Source organism: Chiloscyllium plagiosum, chromosome 23 (genome assembly GCF_004010195.1).
Source record: "Chiloscyllium plagiosum isolate BGI_BamShark_2017 chromosome 23, ASM401019v2, whole genome shotgun sequence".
In the NCBI taxonomy this organism is placed as follows: domain Eukaryota; kingdom Metazoa; phylum Chordata; class Chondrichthyes; order Orectolobiformes; family Hemiscylliidae; genus Chiloscyllium; species Chiloscyllium plagiosum.
In genome coordinates this window covers 3,439,683-3,466,606 of record NC_057732.1, presented here as the reverse complement: position 1 = coordinate 3,466,606, position 26,924 = coordinate 3,439,683, and the positions used below count along the sequence as shown (strand labels likewise).

The window sequence follows — 26,924 nt, the reverse complement described above, 5'->3', positions numbered from 1 at the left end:
GATGTTGATCTAAGGATGGTTATTACCTCAAATTCTCTAACCACAGCAGCAAAAGTAGGGTTCTTCTTGCACTGTTCATCCAACAAACAAACATTCTTGTCAAACTCCTTGATATAGGTTGAGTACATCTTGAGGTATGGTCCCTTCTCCACAAAGATATCAGCTATTCTCTGATGCTCTTCCCTACAAAGTTATTTTGATAACATGGAACAGAAATAAATTGCAATTCAATATTAAAGACAGACAAAGTTGATATTGTTGGCGTAAATCTATAGTTGGTATATGGAAAATGAATGCTGTACCTTACACTCCATGATTCAGTGAATAAATGCGATGCAGCATATACAATCTAAATAAATGCCAGTGTCCCTGTGGTGACAATGGAGATATTGAACACAGCTCAAAACTGGACAAGAATCCTAGTCCTGCTGTTAAGCAACTGCTATGATAATTGTGAGGTGGGAGTGTTACATAATTAGAACGTCAGATTCAACTATGAATGCCCTAGAATTGTACGGGTCATTAGTCACACAGGCAGAAGGTTGCTTGATCAAGATTTTGGAAGTCCTTGATTATATTTATCACTTTGTGATTCAATAGATTGTGAAATGAAGACATGCTTATTTTTAAGTGCAAGAAACCATATTGGGAAACTGAGTAGAAATCCTCAACATTTGAATTCATTTATCCACAACAGATAGATTTCACCCATTCTCAGTTGTGTAACTAGGTTAGAAATTCAAAAAGCATGCTGCCTGTAAGCCACCATGAAGCAGTCTACATGCTGGTTTCCTCAGAACTAGGAACAAGTTGTAATTAAGAGGGAATTAAACTACTATAGCTTCCCATGTTGTAAAGAAAATCTCTTTTGGTAGAAAATGCACAGTAATGTTTTTATTTTGATGTACCAGTTCAAATGAGATCAGAATTTAATTGTGAAGGTTAATTTTGTTTTAGAATACCGAGGTAAAACAAAAGAAAAACTTGGGAATGCAATATAAACGAATACTAGAACGACAAGCAGATTTATTAATTTCTACAGATAAAATACTGGTCAGCATTTAAAGCTGAAGTCTGACAAAATGTTCACTTCTTTCAATATTTCCAGAAGCTAATAGATTTACTCATCATTGCCATCATTTTCAGATTTTTACAAGTTAGAGAGCAAAAAGGTTATTGACAAGCATGTTTAATTAAACATAAAAATCTCACTACAGCATTCTATTCAGTCAAGTGTTCCAAAAGTTTGATTTTTACAGCCTTCACAGGTGCTTACCACAGAGCTTCAGACATCACAATAGAAGCTCCAGGTAACTATCTGAAAGTGATGCAATGGTCACTCAGTGAATATTTTAAAGTTATAGAGTTCTTATGGACTTTTCATTGTCGGCTAGCCATTATTTGTGTTGTGCTCAGCTAATAGCAGATTATGTTTTTTTTGCTTACCAATCAGTTCAAATAACTAATCCAGGCCTCTAGATTGTTAATCTAATGGCATTACCACTATCCCACCATTTCCCTTCTCACTAGCAGCTCTTGCCAGTCACTGTCTAGTTTCTGGATTATTACCTCACTTTATGTCACATATACATGATATCCTCCCAAAGAGAGCCCCATATCCCTCAAACTTTCTTCATAATGTATTCCTATCACATTACTGATCAGATTCAGAAGTTCATACTTGTTAGGAAATAGATTTTATCAAGTCAAATGCTGAAAGATCCATTACCAGTGTGCCATTCTTTCTTCCAATTCTCGTAGCAGACCCCGATTTAGTTCATACAGCTGTGGCAGGTAGTACAGGATCTGGTTCAAGATCTTATCTTCAATCACTTGCTTTCCATACTGTCTTGAAGATTGGATTACTGAATCCCTGAAATCCTGTCAGAATCCAGATGAATCAAATGTGCATGTAAGTTTCAATATTTAAATTGTCTATTGGAATAAACATATGAAAGTAGGAGTACCAAAACTGTAACATAACTGAAGTATATAAAAATTTAATTTGCAAACTTAACCCTGCTTGGTATGGGGAAATATGAATAAGGAAGAATTGAATGGGATGCATTAAAGAGTTTTCAATTGTGAAATAATTGGAGACATTTTTATTCTGTTTAGAGATGTCATTACACATCTCCAGAGCAAGTTGCCCTCCTGCTCCAGGAGGTAGGACACTACCGTTATGGTAAAAATAGGAGACTACTACCAGCTGTTAAAGGTTCAAGAATCAGAGGATACAGGCACAAGATTAAATATAAGGGGTTTCAAACAGAGAAGAGGAGAAACATTATACAAAGTGTTCAGGTACTATGGAACTTACCACCGGGAAGCAAAAGCTAGGTCAAGACTCGACTTGGGACAGGGGCTTCAGATGATGCCGATCAGGCATGATAAGAACCAATTGGTTGCTTGGAGGATAAATGGATGACTTGCTTCTATTATAACTTCTCATCTGTTTCTATGATGTAATTGAGACATAGAGGTGTACAGCACAGAAACAGATCTCTTGGTTCAACTCATCCATGCCAACCAGATGTCCTAAATTAATCTACCTCATTTGCGAGCATTTGGCCCATATCCTTCTAAACCCTTCCTATTCATATGCCCACCCAGATGCCTTTTAAATATGGTAATTGTAGCAGCCTCCACCATTTCCTCTGGTAGCTCATTCCATACATGCACCACTCTCTGCGTGAACATGTTGACCCTTACGTCCTTTTTAAATCTTTCCCCTCTCATCTTAAACCTATGCCCTCTAGTTTTGGACTCCCCCATTCTGGACCTTGCTTCGGATAGATACCGTTTCATGGATGCTGGCAATTCCAAAGTCCTGATCATTTGGTTTTCCTGCAAGATTGAGGCAGGGTGTGCTCAATTATTTTGCACAATCATATTGTGACTGTTCATCATTGGCAACAATCACAAGATCGAAAGGTATGGTGCTGAAAAAGCACAGCAGGTTAGGCAGCATCCAAGGAGCTGGAGAATTGACATTTCACGCATAAGCCCTTCGTCAGGAATATGGAGGGGTGAAGGGGGCTGAGACGTAAGTAGAAGGCTGGGGGTGAAGGTGGTTGGGAAGGTGATAGGTAGATGGAGGTGGTGGGCGTGATGGTGATAGGGATAGGTCAAAGGAGAGGGTGGAGCAGGTAGGTGAGAAGGAAGATGGACAGGTAATACAGTTCAAGAGGGTGGTGCCAAATCGGAGGTTTAGATCTGGGAAGAGATGGGGGTCAGGGAGATAAGGAAAATGGTGAAATCATTATTGACGCTGTGTGATCTGGAGGTTCTCAAGGGGTTCTTCCCCTGGGAATCGGGTGGCTTGGATGTGGCAGTGGAGGCGGCCCAATATTTGCATGTCCTTGACAGAGTGGGAGGGGAAGTTGAAGTGGTCGACCACATCTTCCGCCTTGGGACCCTCCAATCACACAGCATCAATCTAGATTTCACCAGTTTCCTCATCTTCTCTCCCACCTCTTCATCTCATATTCAACCCTCCAACTCGACACCACCCGCTTGAACTGATCTACCTGTCCATCTTCCTTCCCACTTATTCACTCCACCCTCGCCTCTGGCCTAACACCATCACCTCCCACCTCCATCTACCTATCGCCTTCAGAGCTACCTTCCCCAGCCCCGTCCCCACCCTCCTATTTATCTCTCAGCCTCTTTCCCCACCACCACATTCCTGATGAAGGGCTTATGCCCAAAATGTCGATTCTCTTGTTCTTCGGATGCTGCCTGGCCTGCAGTGCTTTTCCAAGACCAAACTTTTTGACACTGATTCTCCAGCATCTGCAATCCTCACTTTCTCCAACAATCACTGGATGGTGATCAGTAACAGAATCCTTTCAGTTTTACATCATTTTATAGAGTATAGTTGTAAGTTTAAATTAATCAATAGAATAATCATTCTAAATCATGCATAATTACACTGCAACTAATAACTGCAGAACCAGATTGATCCACAGGTCATCCACATGCAAGAAATCAGAATGGTTCAGCATCACAAGGTAAGGAAATGCAATGATGTTACAAGTGTAGGGTGAATCACCAGTTTATGTAACACCTTAAATATAAGCTGAATATAAAAATATGTTCTATGGGAAAAGAAATAGCTAGATACAATTCAAAGCCAGTGCCAAATTAAATCTACTTTTTAAAAAATTAATTCACACATGACTGTGGATCCACAGCAGCATGCCCTTTATAACTGCTCTCAGAAAAAGCCCAACAAGCTACTCAGTTTCAGGGCAACTGGGAATGCAAAATAAATTCTAGCCTAGGCAATATCCGAATAAAGAATTAAAACAAAAGTATTTTCAGGTTATTCAGTGTGCAGTTATTCAAAATTGAGGCAATCCACGGGAAATGCAAATGTTACTTTCTCCCTTGCAAACTGGTTACAATTCTTGTTCTATCACCAGATTTCCCACCACTCTCCTTTTGGAGGCCACTTCAAAACAATTGGTTAAAATACCATATAATCAAACATGGACGATTTACCTTTGTTAATTATCTGAAACATGGATAAAAATATACAAAGAAGAACAAGCTGTACGAGTAAAATAACTTCATTACTACTAGCAGACATAAGATAATGCACTTTGGTCATCAGGTTCATAATCTTGTCACATCCCAGAGGAACAAATGGCAATGAGGAATTTTGATCAGAGTCATTTTCTCATTACCTACTCAAGTAAGTTCTCAACATACAAAACTGTCCTTAGTACATAAACTTGCTTTTGCATTATGCAGCTATTGTAAAAATTTTAAAACATACTTGTGTCAGGCACAACTTCATGCAAACAGAAATACTTTGAAGTAGTACAGATATTTTAAACTGTTTTGAATTGGCTGATGCTGCATTATACAAATTATAATGCTTCTAGAACTATAACCAACCTTTAAAAAAAAAGTCTGAATGACTAACTACTCAAAAAATTATGACTGAAGACAGCAACCAATCAACTTTGAACTGCTGACCCAAGCAATGTACAACTATCATTGCAAAAGTTATTTTGGACCCAGCAGTTTTGCACTCAGTGTTGCAAGGATATGTTTGCTTTTCGATCATTAGAATGGTTATAGTTTATATGACTAGCACTGGGAAATATCATATGATTAAAGCCTACCAGATGACACACTAACACAAAAATGGAAGGCCTTGACAGATGGCCAGCTACAACCCTCACATACCTCTAAAATGGATATTGAATCCTTTTCACTGTTGTTCATGGGCAACCACTCATTTCTTCAAGAATGTGACAGCTGACCAGCGCATACTAAAACTGTTTTCAGAAGTACAGGACTAGAATACTACCTAAAATTCATTCAAGTTCATTTCTTATGACCACACCAAAGCACTGCATTTCAGAAGGGGATTCTATTACAGACATTTTGTTGTGCAACACATTCTATATGAGCACCTGCTGATCATGTTCTTTTATCTATTGATTTCAAAAGAATGAAAAAGACTCAAAGTATAAAAACAGAAAATCAATTACTTACAATGTGCAAAAGCTTCAAAACATCCACAAATCTGTTGACAAAAAAATCCATGACTTTATTCTTGTATGCGTAAAATGAGATTATTCAAATTTTGTTGTAATTTTTAAATATCAAAATCAACACGTTACATACACTTTCTCAGAGCTCATGATTTCTCTGGCAATATGATACACTTTGGTTTTCTTTCCTTCGCCATTCTGTTAATGTTAAAAGGCAAGATTTAGAAATTACACTACCATTCACAGGAAAACATAAAATATAACAGCAGCATTACATCAGAATCCAGGTAGATCTCTTATAATGCCATAGTTGCATTCTAGCAAAATCTTGCTTAATAGATATAATGAAGCCGATTGGAAAAGTGGGGTTTGGGGTAGAAAATATCACTCACAATCGCTCAAAAATCACCCAAATGTCTAAGGCAAAGTATAGCACAGCCTGAGTGAAGGTTATGATGTACAGGTGTCGGTGTTGGACTGGAGTGGACAACGTTGAAAATCACACAACACCAGGTTATAGTCCAACAGGTTATTTTGGAAGGACAAGCTTTCAGAGCACTGCTCCTTTACCACTAGCTGTGCAACCTGTACGCCCACTAGCTACGTGACGAATGAGCAGCACTTCGAAAGCTTGTACTTCCAAATAAACCTGTTGGACTACAACCTGGTGTTATGTGATTTTTAACTGAATGAAGGTTGAAATCATATTAATTAACAAAACAAAAGTAAATTTAACACTACAGTTTTTAAAAAAAATATAAGAAAGCTTCTCTCTGGACAGTAACTCTCACAGAAAGCTGCTCAGTCAGTAGTTGACAGCACGCATGCGCGGAATGGCACGAAGACCGGTGCTAACATCATGCATGAACAGAGTGGTGTGGAGATTTCAGCGCAGACATTGGCGCATGCGCAGAATGGCATGAAGACCAGCAAGGATGTCGCGCATGCATGGGACGTCACAAACACCAACGTGTGCAGAACAGCACAGACATCAGTGCATGCATAGAATGACGTGGATATCAGCACCTGTGCAGAACGAAGAGTGTGAACTGATTCCCCCTGGAATGGCGCTATTACCAAAGGAGGTAAGCTTTCTCGAAAATACCATTCCCTAATTCTTCAGCGACGTTATTGGCTAATTGCACTGCCGAAACATGTGTTATCCCAGAACTATCTGTGAATGGTAAACTCAAACATGAGACAAAAAGCTCTACATTTACTGAACAGCTCATAGCCATCCAAAACATTCAAGGTGAGCAAAATGAAACTATTACATTACAGATGAGAACTGAGAGAGTTGGCCATAATACCCAACTACTTTAAATATTTTGAACACACTACAAAATTATTTGCCTCAGCCTATAAACTGCAATCAACTGTATTAATAAAAATAGTAGTTGCTGATAAGTGGAAATTTTTTTTGTGCTAGAAATTTTGAACCAACCAACTAATTTTAATTAAGCAATGTGAATAACAAGGTGGAAATTATTACAAAGAAACAAAACAATCAAATACTTTGAATTAAACAACTAGCTACTGGGTACATTCAGCTTCTTGTGTTGTTGAAGTTGCACATTTCCAGGTTGTGGGGAATCAAAATACGAAATGTTGGCTTGAAAGTAGAGCAGTATTAACTTCAAATACATTCAAAATAGAGTACCTTCTTCAGTTCAGACATCTCCCCAGGATAGAAACGGCTGTCATGAAGGATCATCATTTTAAGATGATTGGAGGAAGGTGTAGGGGAGATGTCAGAGGTAGGTTCTTTACGGAGAGAGTAGTGGATGCATGGAATGCACTGCCAGCAGTGGTAGTAGAGTCAGAGACATTAGGGACATTTAAGCGACTGCTGGACAAGCACATGGACAGCAGTAAGTTGAGAGGTATGTAGGTTAGGTTGATCTTAGATTAAGATAAATGCTTGGCACAACATCATGGGCCAAAGGGCCTGTACTGTGCTGTACTGTTCTATATTCTATATGGTTGAATCGAAAACACAGGAGAGCATCGCCTGCAGAAGCATAACTGCATTTTCTACACTGTTCATTCTCTTATACTTGTGAGAAGTTGCCAATTGTAGCTATTTTGCGATGTAGATCTTTGGAAATTAGGAACTAAGTTGATGTGAACTTGCATGTCTCAAAAACATTTTTGGTAGAATCTTTATAAATGAAAGAGAAAACATCATCCAATTTGTCTAAGCTCAGATGTGACGGTGTGGAATGCAAAACCAATACATTAGGGAGATTTATCTTTGGAGAGTCAAATATGAATCAAAAATATTCAGTGTGAAGCATCAAATTATGCAAATAATGCAAGCAACATCTCCTTAAAATGAAGAACCATCTCCTTTCTTTTTCATCTTTCCATTTCTTTCCACCTATTTAACATATGGAGCTCATCTGGAAACTGACGTTTTGGTTGTTTTCTCCTTGGTTCTCTCTCCACTGCCCTACTTCCTTCTCCTGGACATACCTTCCCATCCTGTTATCCTGTGAGCCTCATTCACCCAGCTGATTGTCTACTCTTCTAAAATACATAATTATAAAGATTCATTCATGATTAAGGACGTAATCCCCTTCTGCATGAGAGCACAGGCAGCAGTGGATGTCTGACACAAGTCATTAAACCAGGACTAAAACAGAGAATCATCAGCTCTTTAAGCTTCTAAGTTCTGGAGAAGCAATAAAGCTTTCTCATTTGTTAAAATTAACAAGGCAATCGTAACATAGTCTTTATTAATATTCAGCCCTGACAATTCTGAAAATTTGAGGTTAGTGTTACAAGTAAGGCATGTCATCGGCTATAGTAAATATGTTTGCTTTAGTATGTTTAAAAAAAAGCTTTACATTTATAGATTACCTTAAATGACCTCTGAACGTCTCAAATTGCTGTACAGTCCACCTTTTGAGGTGCAGTCATTGTTTATAATGCATGGTATGTAACTGCCAATTTACTCACATAAAGGATCCACAAATAGCAATGAACTGATGACCAGAAAATTGATTTTCATCATACTTGAGGGACAAATATCAATCAGAGCATTGGAGAACTTAATGCTTTCTCAATGCGATTTTTTGTTTACCTGAGAAATTGAAAGTTTGAGTGCAAGCCTGGATTTTGTACCCAAGCTTCTGTTATGGAGTCTCAACTGAGTAACTTAAAGGCACAAGTGCTGAGCCATAGTCTTCAGCAGGCAATGTCTTGGGAATTACTGCATTACATCATTCAAACATTATGTGAACTAACTCTTCATTAAAACTGTATTGTTCATTTGCTTCAGTGCTTTGGCTTGCCTTGCAATATTTTACACTGCTAATAATGCAACAAAAAAAGCTCAACAGTTTACAGAAACTGTTTGTGCAACCTCCTTCGGATGGAAGATCACAATTGAAATCTCAAAACTCTCCAGTTTTATTTTCATCATAATTTTTATAATATGCCAACTTTAAGAAGTCATTCAAGTCCCACAAAGGACTATGCCACAAATAAAATAAATTAGCATGAATGGTTTCAAATGTTACTGATTAAATGCCATCCATATATCAATGATGTCAGAACTACAAGACCTGTGAACTCTGCCACTATGTATACTGAATGCAAAATGTGATGGAAATTTTAAAGAACTGCGAACAGAAAACTTAAAAACATGTTAATGAGCAAAGAAAATGAAGAAAACCAAAAGAACTGCAGGTGTTGTAAATCAGATGTTTCAGGTCCAGTGAAGAAAATAAAGACTCTGCCATTGTAATTTGGACTCTGAATAAGGAGTTTGATCTCAACAAGCCACTGGTTCCAGAACACTGATCTTCCCTTCATGGTTTCCTACTTCATAATTCCCGAAACTCAATCAGATTGCTTCTGTCTCCTTCCCAAGAGTCACAAATAGGACTGCTTTGGTTGACTTATCGCTTTAGCCTGTTTCTGCCCTACTGAACCGAACTACATATTTCCTCCCTTGTTTCTCTCCACCTAAAATCCATGATTTTTCTGGTGCATTCCATCATTTTAAAGTTTCACATTTCGTGGCTCGAACCACCTCCTCTTCGTTATGGACGCCCAAACTCTCTTCATCTCCAACTGAGCTCAAAGTTAGGAGGCTCCTCAAAGTACTTTATTCTAATATACATGAACCATAAGCATATGGGAAAGATTTTTTTTAAAATGAAAAGCAAAGCTGAAACTTATGTTATGTGGAAATCATTAGGTACATGGTGCAGTGTAAAGCTCTGCCAGGCAGTCAAGTGGTTCTTCATTTGCAAAGTTAATACAAACTTAAAAAGTTATAAATATGTGCATTTATATAGCACTTTTCACAAACACTCAACAGTCATTTTAAAATATAGTTACTGTTGTAACGTAGTGGCTAATTTTGACACAGCAAACTCCCATAAAGAGAAATCTGACAAAGACTAACTCATCTGTTTGTGATATGGCAGAAGCACAAATATTATTTGGCAAAAGGTGATGTCAGATTCAGCAGGTCATACATTTAAACAAAAATTCCATGCCCTTTCTGATTCTGGAAACAGTCCTGACTAGACAATATACAGTCTTTTGAGATGACAAATGCAAACAGCAACGATCACCCTTGCAAAGTGGTTTGGAAATCTTTGCATTAGTTTTCTTCACTTGCAGCAAATGAAGAAGCTTTCAAAATAAAATATAATTCAGGGTCTTATCCAGCACATAAGGAGACCATTAGCTTAATAGCGCTAGAATCAACATTTTGGTTTGAATCTAATGCCTAACCCCTGCTCTTTCCTCACAGCTCAGCATCTTTTTATCTTCAGCTTTACATACTCATTTCAATTTTGAAAATTACTGTTGAATCTACTTTCACCCTTTCAGACTGTGGATTGCAGCTCACAACTCAGTATTTTAAAAAAGTCTCTTCATGTCACCTGATTCTTTTTCTTGATCACCCTAGTTTTTTTCTTTGGTTTCTAGCCTCCTGCCACTGATACAGTTTAGTTTCACTTTACTTATTTATGATTTGAAACCTTGTGTTGAATCTCTTCCTAAATGTCTCTGCTTTAAGGAGAACAACCAGAGATTTCCAGCTATTCAACTTTTAATCCCTGCCATATCTCTACTTAATCTCTTCTAAAGGCTGAGGCCTTGGTTTCTTTCCAAGATTGTGGTGCCCAGAATAGAATACTGTACTCAAATTAAGGCCTAACTGGTGTTTCATGAAAGTTTTAACATAACTTCATTGTTTATGTACTGTGCAAATAAATAGTTCATTTCAAGTTGGGACCCTGTTCCTCGAGCTACGGCAAGGATCAGTATTCAAGCCTCAACTAATTAAAACCTATAATGATTTAAATGAAGGAACTGAATGTATTGTATCTAATTTTGCTTGTAATACAAAACTAACTGGGAAACTAAGTTAACAAAAGGATGTAAAGAATATAGACTGATGAAATGAATAGCAAGAACGTGGCACATGGAAGAGAATTCAGGCAAACCTTATAAACAAATCAGAATCACACGGAGGTGCAGCAAGCAATTAAAATGGTGAATTGTATGCTAGTCTTTAGTACGACAGAGTAAGACTTCAAGGATAATGACTTCTAGGAGAAAGTGAGGACTGCAGATGCTGGGGATCAGAGCTGAAAATGTGTTGCTGGAAAAGCACACTAGGTCAGGCAGCATCCAAGGAGCAGGAGAATCGACGTTTCAGGCATGAGCCCTTCTTCAGGAAGAAGGGCTCATGCCCGAAACGTCGATCCTCCTACTCCTTGGATGCTGCCTGACCTGCTGCGCTTTTCCAGCAACACATTTTCAGCTTCAAGGATAATGACGTCTTACTGTAATTACATAGGGTTTTGATGAGACCACATCTGGAGTACTATACACAGTTTTAGTTTCCTTACCCAAGAAAGGATATACATACCTTCACACCGGGATGGGACCATTTGCCACAGCAGATTCGCCGCCAATGATTCCCCACTGCCCTTTGACCACCGAGGATGCTTAGCCACCGCCCATTGGCCACTGGAGAGTTTTTTTTAAGCTTGTATTTTTGGAACAGGAATTTTTAGTATGGAAACAGAAATTATTACTAAACGTGGAAATAAGAAGTTTTACCACGATGGTTTTATATCAGTGCTATGAGAGAATGTTTTCCTGAACTTAGAATTAACCAATAAAATTACATTTATTTTACCTCTTTTTTAAAAATCAATATATAGTATGCAGTTGTATAAATAAAGGGGACTGAGAAGTATGAAAGAACAGGCGGGAGGGAAAACAATTAGTACATATATATATTTCCAGTGGCAAATAGTCTTCAGAGGTCAAATGATCCCAGTGGAGAAATGCTGGTGGCGAACCAGCAGTGGCTAATCATTGGTGGCGAATGTGCCATGGCAAATCGTCACCAACCCCTTCACACAGTCTATACAATATATGTCCACTAAACCAATTCTTGGGATGAGATTTACACTTGACATACAAGTGTAATGTATCTAAATTTGATGATACAAAAAATGGGTGAGAAAGCATGTTGTGATAAGGACATAAGGAATCTGCAAGAGGAAATTAAATAGGTTTAGTCAGTGGGTATAAATTTGGCAGATGAAGTTTAATGTGGAAAGCATTTTGGTGGGAAGAATTATAAGGCAGACTATTATTAAATGGAAAGAGACTCCAAAACAAATCTGCAGCACAGAGGAACCTGGATGTTCTTGTGCATGAAACAAAGAAGGTTGGCATGGAAATGCAGCAAATAATTAAGGCAGCATATGAAATTTTAATGCCAGGAAGTTGGAGATTCAAAACAGGGAAGGCTTGTTATGATTGCATAGGGTGTTGGTGAGGCCACATCTGGAGTACTATGTATAAGTTTGGTACCATATTTTTAAAAAGAATATACTGGCATTGGTGATCTTATCAAAACATACAGGATTCTGAAGGGGCTGCCTGAACTCAGGAACATAGGATACCCATTTAAAATTAGATGTGAAGGAATTTCTTCTGAGAGTGTAATGTATGTCTGGAATACCCTACCACAGAAAGTTGTGGAGGCAAGATCACTGACAGTATTTAAAAAGGATGTAGATCATTTTTTGCGATATCAGGGGTTTGAAGACAAATGATGGGCTGGCACGACAGACAAGTTGATGTCTGGAGCAAATCAGCCATGATCTTGTTGAATGGTGGGGCAGGCTTGTTTCTTATGTTGTTTCCTATACTGCTCTTGTTTCCTATGTCCTTAGTGTCACTTACCAGCCTTTTCCCCTTCAAATGCCTCAACTTAATCTTTCTTTATGACGCTCTGAGGCACTTCATTCCAGACCCTCACCATTCTCAGTACAAACAAGGATCTTCCTCATGTTGTCATTGCTTCTATTACAACACAAAATTTATAACCTGTGGCTTCTGACCCTTCCACCATTGGCAACAGTTTCATCCTATCCACTGTTCAGACTCCTCATGATTCTGAATACCACTATCAAATATCCATCTTAGCTTCTGAAACTTTAACTACAGAACCGCAAATCCATTTATGTCATAAAATATATGAATGATATGTATAGTGTGTGCAGTCACTCAAATTTTAGCTGTTCTTTTGAAACTTTGAACATTTGGACTTTGAAACTTTTACAGTAGCCAAGATCAATAGCCTGGAAAATAAACATTTAACAATACAATCTGCTAATGATTACACATGCTAATGTGTAGGCTAAGACAGGCAGACACAAAGGGCTAATAAAACAGAAATAAAGAATTCAACAGATTACTATTTTAAAGCAGTAAAAATTGGAAAATAAAGCAAAATGAAAAGATTCCCATATATTGAAGATAAAATCAGACATGAAGGTTTACCTCTGACACACACACAAATCATGGAACATGCTAGCAAACGAGATACTATTGCTGAAGTTCATTAATATACAGGAGCAGAGATACACTTTCAATGGATTTTAACAGCTTATTGTTAATATCATTTCAAAATAAAGCCATGTCTCTGACTTTACTCATATCAAGTGCTGTATGTGATATCAGAATTTAAAATTTTAGTGACGATCTGTAGCTCGGGTTGTAGTTGACATTGTTGGTTGGTTTGCCTGCAAAGCTTTGGTCTCTCTCCTGGGTGACATCTTCAGTGATTGTGGAACCTCTAGATGAACCGCTGTCATTGTGATCTGCCCCAAATTCATATGGTTCAGTCTATTGTGGCGGGTGGTTCTATTTTCGGTTTTGTACCATAGTAGTCTGTAGATGGGGTCCTTTTTTACAAGTTTTTTATGGAACCAATGAAAATTCCTGAGCTTGTCTTTGTTTAGACTATCCCAATATCATAATGTTGTCCCAGTTGAATTGGTATCCATCACTGTCAGTGTGTATTGATATTAGGGAGGACTAGTCATGTCGTTTTCTTGCAAGCTGATGCTTGTGTATTCTTGTGGTGAGTTTCCTGCCCATTTGTCCTATCATTCCCACAACAAGCAGGACAATTGTGATATATAATACCACACAGCAACCGTGAGAAACATTACATAGGACAAACAATTATATCAATACACACTAACAATGAAGGACACCAATTCAACTGGGACAATGTTATGATACTGGGACAGGCTAAACAAAGAGAAGCTCAGGAATTCCTGGAGTCTTGGTATTCATCCACCGGTTCCATAAACAAACACGTTGAAAGAGACCCCATCAACTGACCACTAAAGTAGAACCACAATAGACTGAACTGTATAAATTTGGGGCAGACCACTGCGACTGCTTCATCCAGAGGCTACACAGCACTGAAGATGTCACCCAGGAGGGAGACAAAACATTTGCAAGAAAATCAATCAGCTCAGCGAACTGACCACTGTCTATTAGAATTCTTTGAAAATAATTGAAAAAGGAGACATTTGATGTCATAGAACTCAATTTGAAAAGAATCTTTGATAAGATATCTCAGAAGAATTATAACCAAAAGACATGATTTTTACTTGGTGAAAAGCATTTATTTGGGCAGCAGTCAAAACAAAATACCTATGATGTTGAAAACTATACGGAAAATTACTTTAATAATATCAAATTGATTGCAAATTTTAAAAAAAGTTGAACTTTTCATGATTTGTGCAGTCAATTGATGAATAAATAGAGTCATGGAGATTTTTTTCAATAATGCACAATATGCTGCAGGGAGGGAGACTTAAGAAGCTCCCTTGAAGGTCAAAGTTGCAAGAACTTCTAACTAGAGGGAGGAGGAGAGCTTCTTCAAGGAAGGCATCCTGGCAAGAGAATTCGCAGTAGGTTAAAATCAACTAGGAGAAAGTGAGGACTGCAGATGCTGGGGATCAGAGCTTAAAAATGTGTTGCTGGAAAAGCGCAGCAGGTCAGGCAGCATCAAAGGAGAAGGAGAAGAAGGGCTTATGCCCGAAATGTCGATTATCCTTCTCCTTTGATGCTGCCTGACCTGCTGATGTGAACATACAACAAATGGTCCCAGCTGCACAACATGCCAAAAAAACTGGCACCCCCCAAGGCAGAGAAAATATCCATTTGGATCTATATGCAACAATCTTTTCGTTGACCACATGGATTCGAAACTGCTGCAGATATTATACATTGTTAGCATCCACATACCTTGTCTAGTAAAATCAGGGCTATAAAATTTATTTAAGCAGTTCAATGAATGATACTAATCTCAATTATGCTTACCTGCTCTCACAAAAATTTATTCAGTTTTAAAACTGGTGAGAGATTAAAGTTTATACCCATAGTTAACGGAAAGGCATCTAATAAATTGATTTATAGAGGCTGAATGGAATAAATCCCATGACGAGAAAAAATGCTTGCTTTATATAACATGATGATCCCTGTTATTGAGTAATGCCACAGCAGAACTACTAGAATAAGATTTTAAAAGAGGTGTCTTAAGAAACATATCTGGACAACAAGGTACCTGCTTCTTCTCTTGCTGATCCAGTTCTCCTTTACTTGTATCTGAACTGGTATCTTCTTCATCGGAGCTAAAAATGATTTCTTCTTCATCTGAGTTGATGTCCATTTCTAAAGAACGGTTATCCTGATCCTGTATCGGGCTACAAAGAAGTTAATCAGAACAGGGTAGAGTCTTACGCTTTCAGCTTATGTTGAATATTAAAATTCAAAACCCTTTTATTTGAAAGAGTGGTACTTCTTTTGAACTAAGAAAAGTTTTAGGAGTAAACATCTTATCTCTCCCAAGTATGGTTAGCACTGTTGCCTCACAGTGCCAGAGACCCGGGTTCAATTCCCGCCTCAGGCGACTGACTGTGTGGAGTTTGCACATTCTCCTTGTGTCTGCGTGGGTTTCCTCCCACAGTCCAAACATGTGCAGGTTAGGTGAATTGGCCATGCTAAATTGCCCATAGTGTTAGGTGAAGGGGTGAAATGTAGGGGAATGGGTCTGGGTGGGTTGCGCTTTGGTGGGTCGGTGTGGACTTGTTGGGCCGAAGGGCCTGTTTCCACACTGTAAGTAATCTAATCTAATCAAATAGCAAAGAAAAGCACTGTAATCTGATTATGTTCTATAATAATTTAGGAAGACATGCTAGTGCATTAATGTGATTTTCTTTTCCCCTTCACTTCGCACAGCAGTCACCCTAATGCATTTATACTGAAAATATACAAGGGATTTGTGCTGTGAAATACTTATTAATATTTGAGCTCATCTACTTTTAATCCATGTTTTCTTGTATAAAATGTCAGTCACCTAATTTGAATACTGTTAAGTCATATGCAGGTAAGCATCATCCTTATCTGACACAGTCTAGACCAGCAACAGTGCTTGGGTCAACATTGCAGGGCTGCTGTTCTTGGGTTGGCAGTTGGAGCTGCTATATCTGGGTTGGGGGCTGAGCACAGGTGACTGGTAAATTTTCTAATCTGGCAAAGACCCAGTCCCAAGTCAACTGGATTATGGTGGTACAACCTACACATTGTTTATAGCTTTTTAATTTTTTTTTTTTACAGATTACTAACATCTGTGGTCAGTTATATATTAAGAATGAGCCAAAATCTGGCCTTGGCAAATATACCATTCCTTGAAATAATTCAAGTGTGGGGAATGGAATATCCTACTGGAACCACTTATAGACAATTGCAGTCAGATTGCATGTAGTCTGAAGTGCCACAGGAGATGATTAGACTCTCTATTGTTGGAGATGGTCATTGTCAGGTACTTGAGTGGTGCAAATGTTGCTCAGGTCCCGCTGCATTTACACATGGATTGTTTCAGTATCTGAGGAGTTGGGGATGGTCCCGAACATTGTACAATTATCAGAAAAAATCCCTACTTCTGACCTTACGATGGAGGATGGTCATGGATGAAAGAACAGGTTGGGCCAAGGATACTACCCGAAGGACTTCCTACAGTGACACTCTGGGAATGAGATGACTGCACTCCATCAACCACAAACATTCTTTCGTACTAGCTAGGACTAGTGGTGAGGCTTCTTTCCCAACTATGGCTCATTTCAATTTTGCCAAAGTCTCTGATTGCCACACTTGGTCAAATGATGTTCAGTTGTTCAAGACAGTCATTCACTGAGTTCATCTCTTTTAGACTAAGGCTGTAATAAGGCCTGATTTGCTCTGGCTGAACCCAAACTAATTATCATTGAGTACGTTGTTACAGAAAGTGCTCTCAGTAGCACGGTTGATGACACTTCCCAACACTCTGCGAATGATCAAGAGTATCCATGGGATGGTAACTGGATTTGTCCGATGTTTTGTGAACAGAGAAATACCTGGATAATTTTCTACATTGCTGGTAATTCAAGTTTGCAGCTACAGCTTATCTCGGGGCTGGTTCTGGAGCTCAAGTTTTCACTAATATTACCATAAAGTTCAAACATGGACAAAAAAGCTGAATTCCAGAGGCGATGTGAATGACAGGCCTTGACATCAAGGCTGCATTCGACAGTGTGTGGCATCAAGGAGCCCGAGCAAAACTGGATCATTGGGTTTCGGGGGCAAACTCTCCTGTGGTTAGAGTCATACCTGACACATAGGAAAATGTTTGTGGTTCTTGGAGGTCAATCTTCTCAGCTCCAAGACATCTCCACAGGAGTTCCTCAGGATGGTGTCCTGAGTGCAACCATCATCACCTGCTTCCTCAATCATAAGGTCAGAAGTCAGAATGTTTGCTGATGATGGCACCATGCTCAGCACCATTTGCAACTCCTCAGACACTGAAGCAGTTCATGTCCAAATGCAACAAAGTTAAAAATCACACAACACCAGATTATAGTCCAACAGTTTTATTTGAAGGAGCATGCTGCCTGACCAGCTGTGCTTTTCCAGCACCACTCTAATCTGAACTCCGATTTCCAGCATCTGCAGTTCTCACTTTTGCCAGGTTTATTTGGAAGCACTAGCTTTCAGAGCACCGTTCCTTCATCAGGTGGTTGTGGAAAATAAGATCATAATCACAGAATTTATAGCCAAAGGAGTCCAGTGTCATTGAGATGTGACACAGCAAACAATTTTAGATTAAATCTTTCATCTTTTAGAATAGGATATGCTGGTTTCAGGTCTTTGATATGTAAATCCCAGAACTTTTAAATTACATTCTCCAGATAGCTCAGCTTTTTCTAACAATATGTGTTAAGTCTGTCTGTGTCCCAATGTTGAGTCAGATGATTTTACTAGCCTCCACCACTTTCTCTGGCAGCTCATTCCATACATGCACCACCCTCTGCATGAAGAAGTTGCCTCTTAGGTCCCTTTTATATCTTTCCCCTCTCACCCTAAACCTAAGCCCTCTAGTTCTGTACTCCCTCACAACCAGGGAAAAGACCATGTCTACTTACCGCATCCATGCCCCTCATGATTTTATAAACCTCTATAAGATCACTCCTCAGCCTCCGATGCTCCAGGGAAAAGAGTCCCAGCCTATTCAGCCTCTCCCTGTCGCTAAAATCCTCCAAGTCTAGCAGCTTGGACAAGGACAAGGACTGTTTCCTGGGGTGGGGAAGTCCAGATATAGAGGGCATAGGTTTAGGGTGAGAAGGGAAAAATTAATAAGTGACCTAATGGGCAACTTTTTCATGCAGAGGGTGGTGTATGGAATGAGCTGTCAGAGGAAGTGATGGAGGCTGGTACAATCACAATATTTAAAAGGCATCTGGATGGATGTATGAATAGGAAGGATTGAGGGGCATATAGGCCAAGTGCTGGCAAATGGGACTAGAATGGGTTCAGATATCAGTTCGGCATGGACGAATTGGGCCGAAAAGTCTGTTTCCGTGCTGTACATCTCTATGACTCTTGTTAATTCTTTAATTATCCACTGTCATTTATAATTTGATGTGGCAGGACTGCAGACCTTTGGTTGTGGAATCATTTGACACTTGTCCGTTGCATGCTGCTTCTGCTGTTTGGCATTCAAGTTCTGTATTGTAGCTTCAGCAGGTTGAAATCCATTCTTCCATTATACCTGATATTCCTACCGTGCTCTTTTCATTGAAAAAGAATTGATCCTCTGGTTTGATTGCAATGGTATAATGAAGGATATGTTGAATACAATTCTGATTATGCCAAATGATCCAAAATGCCTCATAGAAACCCAGCTTTGACTTGTTAGATCTGTTCTGAATCAAACCGATTGTGCCACACAACACAATGGAGGGTAACCTTAGTATGGAGCCAAGTCATCATCTTCAGAAGGGCTGTATGGTGGTCATGCTGACCAATACTGCTGCAAATAGATACTGCTGCAATAAGTCACGAAGTCAGAGAGTCACATGCATGGAAACAGACTCTTTGGTCCAATTCATCCCGGCCGACCAACTTTCTCAAACTAAACTAATCCCACTTGACTGCATTTGGTCCGTATCTCTCTAAACCTTTCCTATTTATGTAACTGTCCACATGTTTTTTAAATTGTTGTATCTGTACCTGCATCTACCATTTCCTGTGGCAGTTCATTCCACAGATGAACCATATGAAAAAGTATTTGATGGTGATCAAAAAGTTTCACTGTTTTCTCCCTCTTTTCGATTTCCTCACCACCTAATCATAAGTAGAGTTTGCAGATGCTTTCTGGAGTCTCAGCCAGTTTGGTCAGTGGTGATGATACTGAGCCACCCTTAATAATGGATATTGAAGTCCATAACATTTGGTGTTCTGGCTCTGTCCTCAATTTTTCTTCCATTTGGGGTTTAATATGGAGGAATTCCTATTCATCAATTAAGTGAAGGTATTACATGGTAATCAACAGATCTCCTTGCCTGTTTTGAACCGATACCATGAGACTTCATGGGGTACAGAGTCAATCAGTTTTGAGGACTCCTATGGTAACTCCCTCTTGATGATATACCATTGTGCTTGCTTGGTCTGTTCTATGGGGGATGGGACATACACAAGGATGATGATGGTAATGTCTGGGCCATAGTGCTGCAAGTATGATGTAACATATTATGATTAAATTAGAGTATTGCTTGACAAATCTGTAGGATAGCTCCCCAATTTTGGCACAAGTTCCCAGAAGTTAATCATGATGACTTTGCAGGATCTACAGCATGATGATATTATTTCCAATGCCTAGGGTGATGCTAGGTGATTTGTCCAGTTTTATTCCCTTTTGACCTATTTAAATAGTAGCTCAGTATAATTGAGTGGTTAGTTAGGTCAAGTACATTGCTGTGCATCTGGAGTCTAAGGTAGGGCAGACCAGATAGGGACAACGTCCTTAAAGGACGAATGAAGCAGATGAGTTCTTTTTACAACAGTTGATCATGGTTTCCACAAAAAGGCAAGACTTCATTTCCAGACGTTTGTTAATCAATTACATTTAAATGTCATGAGGTGGGATTTAAACCAGTATCCCAGGGCATCAGTCCAGTGACATCATCACTACATCAGAAGCTCTTGAAAAGTATGCGTGAATGAGTTTTAAATCCTGCACAGAATTTGAGTTTCTGTGAAAAATGTTTATCCATCATTCAACAATTCTAAGGAAAGCAAAAATAGCTCAACTAATGTTTAGCATCTCCATCCTGAGTTATAAATAATGTACATCCTATTCATTAACTACAGTCACAGCAATAAACAGGAAATTTACTTAGGCCTCCTACTGTCATTTAAAATTGGAATAATTTGCATACCATTAATTCCATCACCAGCAGGAGAGTTATGAAGGACTCTATTATTAACTATTGCAGAGTTAAGCAATTCAAGAGTAGGTAAAATTTAAATGACATACACGTGCTTTAATTTTTAAACAGCTAATCAAAGTCAAAGATAAACCTCCCTATATAAATGTGTTATAAAGTTCAAACAATTATGTCAGTTCAGGCCTTGATAAAATGTAACTGCCATAAAATTCACTGCATGTCTACTGTTTCAGTGTATCCTGTGAAACTCAGGGTTCTGGACACTCATCAAATACCTTTAATAGACTAGCTCTCAGTGTCTTTTAGTCATAAGAAGCAACAATGACTTCATTTCGAACTGCAAAATCACAGATCCAGGGAGTGATTCATTTACACCAGTTTTATTGAAATAATGCATCATAAGTCTCATCCAGCCTCTGCACCATTACTTTTGGAAACACCACAAGGTATTAAACACATTACTCAATTTCCTCTTCACTTTGGCACTATTATTCAAAAATATGGAGTCTAATTGCACAATAACACAAAATCCAGCCCACTCACTTGACCTCTTAAGCCCTCTACTGCCATATTGTCAGACTGCTTACTAATAACCAATCTTAGTTGAGCCATGATTTCCTCTGCTCTCTCTCCTGCTAAACATCTAAAATATGGAACCACTGCCTTTTAATTCTCAGTGTAAACTTTGTGCCCTCTCTAATAACTCTTCCATATCAGGCCACAAAAAAGGCTGAGTCGCAGTGTTTATGCCAGTGTCTTTTCTGACTCCCAAACTGAACTTTTGAAACCCACATACTATTGTCACTGCCCCACCTGAAACTTCTGTCCTCTCCTAGCTGAATTCTTCAATTTCATTTTTCACAATTGCCAACTGCAAAAGGCTGCTCTGTCCTAACTTACATCTGGATTTTAAAATTTTCATCCTGGTTTTCAGTTAAGTGATTTTACACCTTTTGTTTGCTACAATGACCTTCAGCCCTACAATCTGTACTCCTCCAATGACATGATGCAGCCACAGTGGATAAACCACAAAGAGATAGTCAGTTTGATTTCATAAAGGACAACAGAGAAAAGAAGGGCTTGAATGCAAGTCTTTCAGACACAGTCCTTGACCCAAAATTGAATGATAAATTTTGAGGTGATGAATTTTTGCACTCAATACTAGTTTAAAAAGGAAGACGCTGACATAACATATCGTTACAATGTTTTTTGATGGAACCACCTTTGTTCAGTTCCAGTCTTATCTATATGACTTGATTGCATCCAATGTATTGTTGGCAATGACTTGACTTTATTACATTAATCATCAAGCAGATGGTGATGTAGTCCAGGTCAAGGGCTCAAAACCCATCACAGCAGTTGGTAGAATTTAATGTAATAAATTGATTTTAAAAAGCTAACTGAAAATGTAGCCTCAGTAATTTTGTCATGACATCATAATCAATTGTTCACCAATGTCCTTTAGAAAAGAAATCTACAGTCCTTAACTGGTCAAGGCTACATAGTCTGTACATCACAATATGGTTGATGTTTAACTGCCCTTTGAAATGGTTCATAACTGCTACTCATTCCAATGGCAATTAAGGACGGGCAACAAATAGTAGCCTTGCTGGTAAGAACATTTTTAAAAAAAAATCTAGCTTCACCTTATCTTGTGAACCACCTGATTTTGAATACTGCTATATTGTTATTAGCATTTTTATTAATTGTAATAAATGTTTGTGTTCTTTTGTTAAAAGCACATTGGCAGCCTCTCATGAATATATTCAGTGACTGGTATATTTGGAAAGAATTGGTAATAACAATTGGTAACTAAATAAAATGACTTATGGTCTAGCAAACCAAGTCTTACTCTGCCATCTGACTTATGGAGTACTGCCAAGAGCTGGGATCATAAATTTAAGACTGTTCCCACCAACTGCCAAATTCATAACTTGAGATTCAGACTTAAAAGGATTATCATAAAAAGGATGAGAAAACATCAGAATACATCAAATGCTTGAACACAAATGACCATTTCTAAAATTCACTCATGGGATGTGGGTGTTGCTGGCGAGGTCAGCAATTATTACCTATTCCTAGTTACCCTTGAGAAGGTGGCAGTAAGGCACCTCTTGAACTAGTGCAGTCCATTTAGTGTAGGTACCCATAATGCCATGAAGATTTTGACTCAGAGACATTGAAGTAAGGCGATTTGCAAGGCTGGATGTTGAGGGTCTTGGATTAGAATTAGGAGATGATGATGTTCCCATGTTCCTTACCGTCTTTCTCCTTTTGATACTAGTAATTGCAGGTTTGGAAGATGAATTTGTGCAGTGAATCTTGTAGATACACGCTGCTGCAACTGCACGCCAGTGGTGGTGGAGAGACTGAATGTTTGTGGTTGTTATGCCAACTAAGAAAGCTGTTTTATTTTGGATGATGTCAAGCTTTTTGAGTGTTTTTGGAGCAGTACTCATCCAAGCAAGTGCAGGTATTCCAGGATGTTGCTGACTTGGGCCTTTTAAATGCTGGGGAGGCTTTGGAGACTCAGGGAGTGAGTGACCACTGCAGGATTCCTAGCTGCAGACCTCTTCTTATAGCCACAATTATTATATTACTAGTCCAGTTTAGTTTCTGGTCAATGGTAATCTCCTGGCTGTTGATAGTGGGGAATTCAATGAAGGCAATGCCACTGAAGGGGCGATGGTCAGATTCTCTCTGTTGGAAATGGTCCTTGCCTGGCATTTGTATGGTGCGAATGTTGCTTACCACTTGTCGGCCTAAGCCTGAATACTGTCTATATCTCATAACACTAGGGCATAGGCTGCTTTATTATCTGAGGAATTGTGAATGCTACTGAACATTGTGCAATCATCGGTGAACATTGCCAATTCTGATTTTATGATGGAGGCAAGGTCATTGATGAAGCAGCTAAAGATGGTCGGACCAAGGGCACTATCTTGAGGAATTCTTGCAGAGATGATTGACCTCCAACCACCACAATTATCTTCCTTTAACCAGGTACAACTCCAGCCAGAGAATTTAACCCAATTCCCATTTTGCTAGAACTCCTCGATGTCGCATTCAGTAAAATATGGCCTTGATGTCAAGGGCAGTCACTCTCATCTCACCTCTGGAATTCAGCTCTTTTGTCTGCATTTGAACCAAGGTAATGAAGGCAAGAGTTGAGTGGGCCTAGTAGAAACCAAACTGAGCATCTGTGAGCAGGTTACTGCTGAGCAAATACTGTTTGATAGCACTGTTCATGAAACCTTCCACCACTTTACTGAGGAGCTGGCAATTGGCTCGGTTGGATTTGCTCTGCTTTGCGCGTACAGGACATATCTGGGAAAATTTCCACATGGTCGAGTAAATGAATTGAATTGAATGAACCTTTATTACGTGCATCCAAATGAGTGCAGTGAAAAATCTATAATGTCGCTGCTTTGGCATCATTTTAGGTACAGGGTACCTAGGCACAGAATACTTATTTATGTGTTACAGATTTGAGAAAGTTATAAATAAATGTTCCGCATAAGAATAAAGAAGTTTTCTTTTTAAAAAGCACTCAAAGTTTAGTCTTTTCACCAAGTTGGTGCCAGCCTTCAAACTGCCTGGCCAAGTCTGTCTCCAGAACATGCTGGGTTTCAAAACTTGATGCCTTGTTTCCAGTCCCCAAGGACATCGCCACCCAATGCTGGCCTTGCCTGGACTCGTCTCTGGGACTTACCACAAACTCCAGTCTCCTCCATTTGCCTCAGTTAAGTTATAGAGTCAAAGAGATGTACAGCATGGAAACAGACCCTTTGGTCCAACTTGTCCACGCCGACCAGATATCCCAACCCAATCCAATCTAGTCCCACCTGACAGCGTCCGGCCCATATCCCTCCAAACCCTTCCTATTCATTTACCCATCCAAATGCCTCTTAAATGTTGCCTAATAGGTCACCCCTCAGCCTCCGACGCTCCAGGGAAAACAGCCACAGCCTGTTCAGCCTCTCCTTATAGCTCAAATCCTCCAACCGTAGCAACATCCGTGTAATACTTTTCTGAACCCTTTCAAGTTTCACAACATCTTTCCGATAGGAAGGTGACCAGAACTGCTCGCAATATTCCAACAGTGCCGAACCAATGCCCTATACAGCCACAACATGACCTCCCAACTCCTGTACTCAATACTCTGAACAATAAAGGAAAGCACACCAAATGCATCCTTCACTATCCTATCTACCTGCGACTCCACTTTCAAGGAGCTATGAACCTGCACTCCAAGGTCTCTTTGTTCAGCAACACTCCCTAGGACCTTACCATTAAGTGTATAAGTCCTGCTAAGATTTGCTTTCCCAAAATGCAGCACCTCACATTTATCTAAATTAATCTTCATCTGTCACTCCTCGGCTCATTGGCCCATCTGATCGAGATCCAGTGGTACTCGGGGGTAATCATCTTTGCTGTCCACTGCACCTCCAATTTTGGTGTCATTTGCAAACTTACCATCGATATCTCTTATGTTCACATCCATCCAAGCCATTCATACAAATGACGAAAAGCAGTGGAGCCAGCACTGATCCTTGTGGCACACCACTGGTCACAGGCCTCCAGTCTGAAAAGCAACCCTCCAACACAATCCTCTGTCTTTTACTTTCAAGCCGGTTCCGTATCCAAATGTCTAGTTCTCCCTGTATTCCACGTGATCCAACCTTGCTAACCACTCTGCCATGAAGAACCTTGTTGAATGCCTTACTGAAGTCCGTATAGATCACGTCCATCGCTCTGCCCTCATCAATCCTCTTCATTACTTCTTCAAAAAAAAACTCAATCAAGTTTGTGAGACATGATTTTCCACACACAAAGCCATGTTGACTGCCCTTAATCAGTTCTTGCCTTTCCAAATACATGTAAATCCTGTCCCTCAGGATTCCCTCCAAAAACTTGCCCACCACCGATGTTAGGCTCTACAGTCTATAATTCCCTGGCTTTTCCTTACCACCTTTCTGTGGTACCATTTCAGCCAACCTCCAGTCTTCCGGCACTTTACTTGTGACTATTGATGATTCAAATATCTCAGCAAGGGGCTCAGCAATCACTTCCCTCGCTTCCCAGAGTTCAATTGATCAGATCCTGGTGATTTATCCACTTTTATGTGCTTTAAAATATCCAGCACCTCCTCTTCTGTATTATGGACATTTTTCAAGCTGTCATCATCTATTTCCCCACATTTCTATATCTTCCATGTCCTACGCCATAGTAATCACTGATGCAAAATACTCATTTAGTATCTCCCCCATCTCCTGCAGTTCCCATCTCCTGTTCCTATTCTCCCCCAATTTACCCTTTTGTCCTTAATATATTTATAAAATCCCTTTATTCTCTTTAACCGTATTTGTCAAAGCTATCATGTGCCCCTTTTCATGATTCCTGAAGAAGGGCCTGTGCCCGAAACGTCGAATCTCCTGTTCCCTGGATGCTGCCTGACCTGCTGTGCTGTTCCAGCAATAAAGTTTCAACCCTTTTCATCCTCCTGATTTCCCTATTACATATACTCCTGATGCTTTTACAGTCTAAGGATTCACTTGATCTCTGCTGTCTGCACCTGAAGAAGGGCTTATGCCCGAAACGCCAATTCTCCTGCTCCTCGGATGCTGCCTGGCCTACTGTGTTTTTCCAGCACCATATTTTTCAACTCTGGTACTCCAGCATCTGCAGTTCTCACTTCCTCCTGACTGTACCTGATGTATGCTTCTTCTTGTTCTTAACCAAAACCTCAATTTCTCTAGTCATCCAGCATCCCCTACACCTACCAGCCTTTCCTTGCACCCTAACAGGAACATACTGTCTCTGGGATCTTGTTACCTCATTTTTGAAGGCTTCCCATTTTCCAGCCACACCTTCACCTGTGAACATCAGCTCCCAATCAACTTTTGAAAATTATCACCTAATACTGTCAAAATTGGATTTCCTCCAATTTAGAAACTTAACTTTTAGATCTTTGCGAGCTTTGAAAAGATTTGTAGCTCAGGTTCTGGACGTAGGTTTGCTCACTGAGCTGGGAGGTTCATTTCTAGATGTTTTGTCACCCTACTAGGTAACATCTACAGTGGTAAAAACAATGACTGTAGATGCTGAAAATCAGATTCTGGATTAGTGGTGCTGGAAGAGCACAGCAGTTCAGGCAGCATCCAAGGAGCAGCGAAATCGACGTTTCAGGCAAAAAGCCCTTCATCAGGAATAAAGGCAGAGAGCCTGAAGCGTGGAGAGATATGTTAGAGGAGGGTGGGGGTGGGGAGAAAGTAGCATAGAGTACAATAGGTGAGTGGGG

At 39.5% G+C, this 26,924-nt stretch overlaps 1 protein-coding gene across 4 annotated transcripts in view; it reads right to left on the bottom strand.

The window, feature by feature from the left end:
* Positions 1–26,924, bottom strand: part of fgd6 (FYVE, RhoGEF and PH domain containing 6) — a 140,813-nt gene that overhangs the window by 89,022 nt on the left and 24,867 nt on the right. For 3 of the 4 annotated variants that reach the window (XR_006315036.1, XM_043713308.1, XM_043713309.1), the window contains exons 3-7: positions 15,427–15,565; positions 5,644–5,708; positions 5,512–5,542; positions 1,730–1,881; positions 27–183 (exon numbers count right to left, since the gene is read on the bottom strand). Coding sequence is in view for 3 of the 4 variants with exons in the window: in XM_043713308.1 (XP_043569243.1) it covers positions 27–183; positions 1,730–1,881; positions 5,512–5,542; positions 5,644–5,708; positions 15,427–15,565 (544 nt within the window). In the remaining variant the exon portion in view is untranslated. The remainder of the gene's footprint in view (positions 1–26; positions 184–1,729; positions 1,882–5,511; positions 5,543–5,643; positions 5,709–15,426; positions 15,566–26,924) is intronic. The other variant, XM_043713310.1, reaches the window with a different exon arrangement.